Source organism: Sander lucioperca, chromosome 10 (assembly GCF_008315115.2).
Source record: "Sander lucioperca isolate FBNREF2018 chromosome 10, SLUC_FBN_1.2, whole genome shotgun sequence".
Taxonomy (NCBI): Eukaryota; Metazoa; Chordata; class Actinopteri; order Perciformes; family Percidae; genus Sander; species Sander lucioperca.
The window spans coordinates 23,891,923-23,901,236 of NC_050182.1; the positions used below are offsets into that span (position 1 = coordinate 23,891,923).

General features: G+C 39.9%; 1 protein-coding gene across 1 annotated transcript; it reads left to right on the top strand.

Annotated features, from left to right (window-relative positions):
• The first annotated feature begins 21 nt into the window (after positions 1–21).
• On the top strand, positions 22–7,350 carry p3h3 (prolyl 3-hydroxylase 3). Its single transcript, XM_031299678.2, has 16 exons — positions 22–583; positions 1,581–1,765; positions 1,935–2,093; positions 2,807–2,999; positions 3,082–3,213; positions 3,380–3,522; positions 3,715–3,804; positions 3,880–3,932; positions 4,021–4,100; positions 4,195–4,322; positions 4,404–4,499; positions 5,071–5,221; positions 5,406–5,523; positions 5,653–5,728; positions 5,811–5,951; positions 6,836–7,350. Exons 1-16 carry the CDS (start codon positions 289–291, stop codon positions 7,004–7,006), a joined length of 2,211 nt encoding a protein of 736 aa, XP_031155538.2. The 5' UTR covers positions 22–288; the 3' UTR covers positions 7,007–7,350.
• Positions 7,351–9,314: the final 1,964 nt, after the last annotated feature.

The following is a 9,314-nucleotide window of genomic DNA, read 5'->3' on the forward strand; positions in this document are numbered from 1 at the left end:
CTACATTGATGTACTGCAACATGACTTGCTGGATAGTACTCCGTTACAGTAAACACATAGTCTCGTGTTAATTAACTCAAAACATGTAAATAAATCACATTTAGCTCGATTTAAACTAACGAAATTACCAGTCGAAAACGTTAACGTGGAGTAGAAGTAAAAACATCATGTCAAATCAAACGGGAGGGAACTTTCTGTATTGCGCTCTCCTTCATCCCCCAAATATTTCCATAGTCCCTCCTTCTCCCAACTCCGACTCACTCCTCCACAGGGTTTGTTTCTTGGACCATGGCGCTGCTCTCTGATCATTTCACTGTATACGTGGCGTTACATTTTGTTATTATAGCATTACTTAATTTTACCTCAGCAACCCTGGGTAGAGGCAGCTCCAGTGTTTTGTCACTGCTGCAGCCGTATGATTTCTTGTATTACAGTGGAGTACGCTCATATTTTGGTGAGGAGTGGGTAAAGGCTGCGGAGCTGCTGGAGAAAGCCATCGTGACCAAGGAATCACTGTTTAGAGTCCGCAGGCAGTGTCATGATGACTGTGTGGCAGCGGGGAGAGAGGCGTTCAATAAACTGGGTAAGAATTAAAGGGTTAGAATGTGTGTGTGTGTGTGTGTGTGTGTGTGTGTGTGTGTGTGTGTGTGTGTGTGTGTGTGTGTGTGTGTGTGTGTGTGTGTGTGTGGAGAGAGCGTAGTGTAGTGGTTGTCCTCAAATGGAGTCAGTGGTGTGCCAGTTTACTATGGTCTTGTTCATTAGTTATATTAGCAATTCCTTAATCTATTGGCTATTAATACATTTAATTCACATTTAAATGATACAGCACAGTCACTTTTATTAGCCTATGCCTGTGGTTTCCAAACTTTTGGGCTTGTGACTCCTTTAAATTCCATGTTACTTGACTCCTTATATTAAGTACATCATTTGTCAGCACAGCAGTTCATTCTATGAAGATTTTTTTGAGGCCTAAAGACAGAGCTGAATGTAATCAATTGTTTCCCAAGAAAAGGGCAAAAAGAAAAACTCAGTAGCCAAAATATACTTTTGTGTGACAGAAATGCTTTTTTTCTATCATCTTGTGACCCATTAAGATTTATATTGAGCCCTATGTTTGAATGCATACATTCAAGTATTCATGAATTTATAAAAGAAGTCAAACATTATCACATTTAGCAGTTTTCCTCTACTTTTACTAGCATGGGGTCTAGCAGTTAGCCAAACTGACTGAAAGATAATTACTGATGAGAAACTAGATTAGTCACTGGCAGCTTCCCTGATTCTTAGTTTCTGAGTTTGACCTCAAGAGCAGAAGACCAGTACATTGCAAAATCAAAAAAAAGTATAAAAACATAAATGCGACAAAGGTTGATAACTTTATAAATCATATTTGTTATGTATCAGTTAAACTCTTTACCAATGTATAATTTGTAGATTTTAAAAACAAGCTGCTCCATATATACTCCAAATGTTGACGATGCATAAACTATGTTTATTATTTAGACATTATTGTTTTTGAATAAAGGACAGAACATTTTCAATGGTATTTTTTACTCCCAAAAATGTTTTGTGTTTGTTAGATTTTGAAGAGGGGCGTCTGTGGGACCTCTGGACCTTTGATTGGGTGCAGCAGAGAGCTGAATGTTTGAGGTTCTGTATTGGACACTCTGTCACACCCGCAGGACAGCTTCCAGTTTCTACTGACATAGAGTATGAATTCAGCTCTCGCAACCCTTACAACTTCCTGCAGGTCACATATTATAAGGTACTGTAAGCTATTCTTCAGGTAGCCATATACTAATACTTGTTCATTTCTCATTACTGCTGACAGACTTACATATTATCTTATTTCAAAGTGACATCTAGAGGCATACAGCTCAATGTCTATGCTGTGATTCTCTAACACAATGTACTCTCTGCTTCCTGCACATCAGTTGGAAAAGTTGCCGAAGGCAGCATCAGCAGCTCATACCTACTTTGTGGCCAACCCCAGTCACTTAGAGATGAGGAACAACATTGAGAAGTACAGACGGATGGAGGGAGTAACCGAGGACGCCTTCCAGGACAGAGAGCTTGAGAATGAGAAACACTGGGTGAGGAAGGAGGGGTGATGTCTTTGTAAAAGACAGGGGAATGGAGTTGCACCAGGTATTTAGGTACCATCTAAATTTCCATACCCAGAAATCATGCAGTGTAAAGTAGACAAATTACACTGGTTTGCTCTTTCATATACAAAATAACGCTAAAGGGGAAGACAGAGAATAGTATATTATATATAACGGTAGAGAGTCCAGCTTACCATAGACATACTATTTGTTTACTACTGTTTAGGAAAGGGATCAATATTTAAATTTTACGGTTAATTTCGTCACTTTCTATGGGCTCAGAATTTTATATACCCAAGTATGTAATTTTATTTGGGTAAACAGGACTGTTCTATTGGGTCACCATCAACAGGAGGGATGGGACAGTGTTCTCTGATGCAGAGAATATTTTGTAGCTGTGAGTGTGGAAAGACAGCCATGGGGCCTGAGGGACTGAATTCCTCTCTTTCACCTTCACCTTCTCTTATCCAACCATGTAATTCAACCCTGGTTTTACTTATTGAAGATCTCTGCCTGAGCAACATATTTTGTCTATTCACAAACACGTGTTATAACATGATTCGGCTTGTTTGAAATAGTTTTAAATGGTCCATGTAATGACATGTCTCAAAATTTGTCCACCCTGTTTTTTTAAATTAACAGAACAAGTCTAAGTATATCTCTTACTATATTATTCTCTCTATACGTGTCATCAAACCCAGGTCCTTTATGATTCTGCAGTTCAGTATGAGGCCTCCTCTGATTGGGTGCAAGCAGCAGGGAAATGGAAAGCATCTGTGAATGAAACACTGCGGCAGACAGACGAGTGCAGGGTGCAGTGTGAGGTGGCCTCTCAGAGGCTGCCAGAGGACAGGGGAGTGGACAGTGTTGATGGCGTGTTCGAGAAGGCTGCAGGTAAAAAAACAACAATGGCCACTCAAGACTGCAGAAAGAGAATGGAAAGGACCTGTTGTCACTACATTTCTTTTCCGTCTAGCTCTTTCCCTCTCCCTGCTCTCGTGTCGGCAGTCATGTGTGACTCAGGTAGCCACAAGACCCGGAAGGATTTCTTCTCAGGAGGACTTCCTGCCCACACAGCTGGAGCATCTGCATATTGCACAGTTTAAAGGTCAGAATTCGGAGGTCAAACTTAATTATTATTATACAAGATAATTCAATGTTACAATGCAGTGTATGTGTATATTCCTCTGCATTTTCTTTACCTATCATACCACAATGATTTTTGAGCCCTTAGGTGGCACTCCTCCTTATTTTGCATTCCTGTTTCCATACAGCTGGTGATATTAGTGGAGCAGTGCAGACACTTCGCTCTCTTCTCCTGTTTTACCCCTCTGACAAGGACTCCTTAGACAACCTGCAGCTCTACTATGAGACACTAGGAGGAGACACAGAGTCACAGGTCACACAGCCTGCTCAGGTACCACTTAATGGCCATTACATTAAAATCACCACTATGGTGGTAATAATCTAAGTTCCTTTTATGTTTTTATTTAAATAAGAAGTGAGGAATCACTGTGAAGTCATTTCAGACATGCATACTTCAAATATCTATTTCATTTTCTTACTTTTGTTCATGCTGATTACATGTTTGTGTGTATTTGTCACACAGGAGATTGTGAGATACATTAGTCGTGCTTTGGAGGAGAAGAAGCTACTGTATTTTGGTATGGAGAACCTTGACTTCAGTTTCACCGACCCAGTAAGTACTGAGGCAAATGTACACTATTTTGATATAAAATTACATCTACAAATTTAATGATTGCTTTCCATTCAGGATCTTTGGACTCCAGAAGATGTTGTACCTGAATCACTAAGGGATAGTTGGAGGTGAGAATGACAGAAGGGAATCCATTTGGTGCCAAAATCTTTAGTAAAAGTGCATTTTAAAGTCAACTCAGTATTGTTTCACTTTCAGAGCTGAAAAAGAGAAAATAAATGAGAAAATTAAAGAGCAAGAGCAGAAAGAGGAGGTGGATGACAGTGGATTTTTTGCAGGTGATACAATCAGTTCACCCTCTTGTTTCAGTCTGTCGCAGTTAAGAATTTACCAATTTCCTCTCTAATACTTTTTCATTTGTCATCTCTTCAGGTGGTCCAGTCCATCAGGTGGGTGTGACCATCACCATGGATGACAAGGTTATGAATGGGACCAATCGCGTAGTACTCGACGGAGTCATGACTGAGAAGGAGTGTGGCAGAATACTGCAGTTAGCAACAGTAAGTACAGATTGTTAAAGAGTCAGGCCTTCTAAATAGAAACAGGACCTCTCACCTGTCATTTCATCTCGTCTCTGATAGGCTGCAGCATCTGTTGGAGATGGTTACCGGGGACGCCGGTCTCCGCACACGCCTCATGAGACGTTTGAGGGCCTGACTGTCCTCAGGTCTGTAAAGGTGGGTGAACGGGAGATAATGGCGTGTTTTTGAGTGAGCCCGAATTACCTGTAATACAAATTAATGAACGAAATTAGGGCTGCGACTAACGATTATTTTTTATTGTCGATGAATCTGTTGATTATTTTCTCAATTAGTTGATTAGTTGTTTGGTCTATAAAATGTCAGAAAATTGTAAAAAATGTCGATCACTGTTTTCCAAAGCCCAAGATGACGTCCTCAATTGTCTTGTTTTGGCCACAACTCAAAGATATTCAGTTTACTGTCACAGAGGAGTAAAGAAACTAGAAATATTAACATTTAAGAAGCTGGAAGCAAATAATTTTAAAAATGTTCTTAATAAAAAACACCTCAAACCAAATAATCGATTATCAAAATAAATAAAATAATAAAATAGTTTGATTTAATTTAATTTATCGGTTGACAACTAATCGATTAATCTTTGCAGCTCTAAACTACATCTGAATTACTTAAAGAACCAATATTATCTTTGTGTGCAGTGGTGATACATGCTTGAACATAATTCATGAAGCTGTTATTTTTTAAATTTTTATCTTAACTTCTCTCCCAGTTGGCTCAAGATGGCCTGGTGAACCAATCAGATGCCCGGCTGTTACATGAGCTGGGCGAGAGAGTGAGAAACCTGCTGCACTCTTACTTCAGGAGTCCCTCAGGACTCTTCACCTCTTTCACACACCTGGTCTGCCGCAGTGCTATCGCAGGTAATAATACCAACATTACCCAAATCTCTCTTGAGGGAGATCATTATTACTTGCTAAAGGAAATAGATTAGGGCTGACCATGTGGAACTAGAACAACTACAGGGTTTCATAGACTTTTATACTGTGAATTTAAAAGTGTTCTTTTGGGAGGTAAAATTGTTTTGTTTGATTTTGATGCCCTTAGGTGACCAGGAGGGCAGGCTGGACCTGTCTCACCCTGTCCATGTTGACAACTGTCTCCTTGAGCCGGAGACCAATCAGTGCTGGAGGGAATCGCCAGCATTCATACACAGAGACCTCAGGTACACAGAAATAATCATAATCAGTAAGGAAACAACAAATACAAATAAAATAAACATATTTTTCTTAAGTATTGAGAATTTAAGTTTTTATGGCTGGATGACAGACCTCAAAACCTATTTCTCTCACAGTGCCATTCTCTACCTGAATGACAACTTTGATGGAGGAGAGTTGTTCTTTACTAACAGGGATGCCAAGACAGTAACAGTAAGTCACTTTTCAACCTTAATTCCAGATCTGATCTGAGATCACTTCCCTTAACCTTTTCCCTCTTCCTCCATGTCTCCAGGCTCGAGTAAAACCCAGCTGCGGTCGACTGGTGGGCTTCTCGTCAGGTCCAGTAAATCCACACGGTGTTACTGCAGTGACCAGTGGGCGCCGGTGCACACTGGCCCTCTGGTTTACCAAGGAGAAGCTCTACAGGGACATGGTGAGCATTACGACGACACACAGCAGTGACCTACTCCTCAGGTCGAACCTGTCGTCTGCAGTCCCGTGGTTGTTAATGTTGTGACACTGGAGTTAGATAACAAGACCAGCTGGAGTGCAATGCAAATCTGGTGGTTGTTTTCTTGTTTTGGCACTCACAATGTCCAGCTTTAGATCATTCCACATCAATGTCCTTCAGGTTTATCATATATTTGTACAAATAGCTAAATATCAGGAGCTCCTCTAAAAAGTGAGTGTTTATTAGTAAAGCCAAAAATGAATATTGAAATAGTTACAGTAGCTTACCCACTTTAATGCTGGCTACTGTTTAGCATCTTGCAGACTGTCTCACTTATTTTACACTTGACACTATATACACATTCTTTTTCTTAAAAATATGAAGTTGAATTCACAAGCAATGAAACACACCCTTGCTACAACCTTAGTAGGTCTGTTATGATCAGTAGCTCATGGTGGCTAATGCTAGCTAAAGTTAGCTAAGTTTACGTAGATATTGTTGTGTAATGGACATTGCTGAGTCAGTTTGCTAACTTTATTAGTCTTCTCTACATGTACTACCATTACCTTACGTTTTATTATTTACCATTACCCTACAGTTTTGGACCTAGTGGCTGCTGTTCAGCCAAAGCTACATAGACTTACTTTACTAGAGGAGAACCACGTTATGCTGGCAGAGCCTCCTCACTAATATCATTTATCATTAGAAAAAACAAGAACAATTAAAATATAGAATATTCATCTAGAATAATCTAGGAATAAATGTAATCAATCTCTTCCAAACTTGCTTTTTATGTCATAGTGGCCACCCTATATTTAAATCAATATATTATCTGTCATTGCTATGCTTTTGTTTCTCTCCCTCAGGAGCGAGAGGAGGCAGAGGCCATGTGGGCAGCAGACGGACAGAGTGTGGTGAAAAAAGACAATGAGGAGGCAGAGGGCGGCGCCACCCACGGCAGGAACGCTCGGAACCAAGCATCGAAGGAGAGGAGCAAAGGGAGAGGCAGGGTGACAGGGGGCAAAGATGAGCTGTAAGAGCCAGAACAAACCTGAGACACTGAACCACCCAAACTGGAAAACATTCTCATCTTTGTCCACTCTAGTGGACTAGTCCGCCATCCCATAATAGGACCATGACACCAACCATGAACACGTTTAAGTTTTTAGCCACACAATCATTCTCTTCATCTTGCTGCCTTTTTATGTAAAGCTGCTTACGTGTTTGTATTTACTGTATTTATACTGTATGATGAAAATAAGTGAGGGAAACGCGGTCCTTTCCTCCCTCTAATGTCAATCTGTACTTTTGTTGTAGCAGCTTGATTGACCTATATCACTTCATTAGAAAATGAAGAGAATAAAAGAAGAAATAAATGTGACTTTTTTTTTTTACCAATGTTGCATGAGTACTATATACCATATCCACACAAATGAGGGACTAAAGAGACTAAAAGAGGACAGAAAAGTTAAAGCAAGGATGTGTAATCTATTAAGTGATTACCTCACACCCTCTGTGGCTGCCTGCTGATTCAAAATAAAAATAAAACTAGAAGGTGACTTAAAACCTTGTAATATTTTTGTCAGTCTGTTTAGAGTAGAAGCATGTGATAAGATATGTGATTAGACAGCAACACAGCAGTAGGAAACTGTAAAAGTACTTAGATTAGCGCAGTACGTCAGAAACTACAGTTTGAGGCAGTAAGAGGCAGAAAAGGGAACAGAGAGAGAGAGGTGCACAGGGGGAAAAAGGATAGAAATAGAGAGATTACCGTTAATCCCTCATAAATGAGTGCATTTGTTTATGAAGCTTAAAAAATCTCCCATTTTGAATATGGAATAGTAATCCAGCTAGAGATCATTTAATCATTCACGTCCAGCAGAGTGACACTCGACCATACACTTCCATCTTATCCTTCCCATTACAACCAGTGTCTCCTTTACAGTCCCCTCCTCTGCTTTCGTCTAGTGCATTAGGTACTGAATCAAGTACTGTTTACGGCCCATATTAACACTCTCACTCCACCCTGTGTTATAATCCTCCGCCGCTGCAGAATTGGGTCGGTAGGCCTGTTTAATGGAGCTGGGTTTTAACCTTTTCCCTCCCTCACATGCTGAAACCATTCAGCACCCTAAATGTCTGCATTAATCTCCTCTTAAGTAGGTGTTATGTCTATATAATGCATCCTAGATATCCTACACTAAGAACCCAGGCTGTCTACTGTTCCAATTACACACTTGGCAGAAGAACATGAAATTGACAGCTGTATGATGTCATATTTCCATTTTTTATGCAGAAATGATGTAAGGCCTAACAGTTATAAAACTGAAATCACAGCATCCTGTTGTCATTATAACTGAGTACTGTGTGTAGTAAGTAGTTGACATCACTCAGCCAATATGTTGCACTTCCGTGCATTTACTATGCTACTATTTGTGGCCCATACAACTCACTAGGTGTCGACATATGATTTCTGGCCTTCCTGTGTGATGCTTTACATCCATTGTAGGTGTAAACACAACATGTGATACGATAGGAGGATTAAAATTCATGAGTCTACATTCATGTCACAATAGTTGTTTGTGACTGACCGATATGGCATTTAATCCAATCACCCCTCCCCACTCCACCCACTTACACCCCATTTATTCAAAACAAGGTTAAAGGTTCAGTAAGTGTTTATAGACTTAAAAAAAATCTACTCTCCTAACAATGAGTTAGTGTTGGTACAAAGTTCATATGACTTTAAAAATGCCAGAAGAACCAAAGCAATGTTAGTTATAATCCAAGCTACAAATAGTGAAATAAAATGTTTTATAGTAGGGATAATGCAAGATCAAGACAACGCTGGTCTTTAAATAGTAACCCAAAATAACACTCTCTGTCTTTATCCTGGCCAGTGTCGGTGCGCCTGCTAACAAATCCGTTTTTCCCTTGCTTCGGATTTCTCTTGTTTTTACGCTCCATTTCACAGCCCGCAACTCCATTTCTCCAAATCCAGGGTCAGCTTATCCAAAACGGCTAGTCGGCTTCTGTCGTCACCGTGCTTGAGTGAGCAAAGGTAAACACTTTTTAAACTACAGAACTAAATTTATTCACACTGAAAACGGGAAACATAGAAAGTAGGAAACACAAACACACACACACACACACACACACACACACACACACACGCACACAACCAGAAGAAGTCCATACTGTGTTAAACTCACAATGAGGCTGTTTAATCATTCAAATCTTTTTCCTTTGCACAGAAAGTAATAATCTGATACTTGATTCTTGCAGAAAACTTTCATTTACTTTTGCCCCCCTTCTACAGGGAGGTCAATGATCAGTTATAGCAGC

Excerpts from the sequence above, each read along its gene's own strand:
- p3h3 (XM_031299678.2), top strand. The coding sequence starts at position 289 with ATGGCGCTGCTCTCTGATCATTTCACTGTATACGTGGCGTTACATTTT. Across the intron at positions 3,000-3,081 it reads CGTGTTCGAGAAGGCTGCAG|CTCTTTCCCTCTCCCTGCTC; the intron begins GTAAAAAAACAA and ends TTTTCCGTCTAG. Across the intron at positions 4,323-4,403 it reads GAATACTGCAGTTAGCAACA|GCTGCAGCATCTGTTGGAGA; the intron begins GTAAGTACAGAT and ends CGTCTCTGATAG.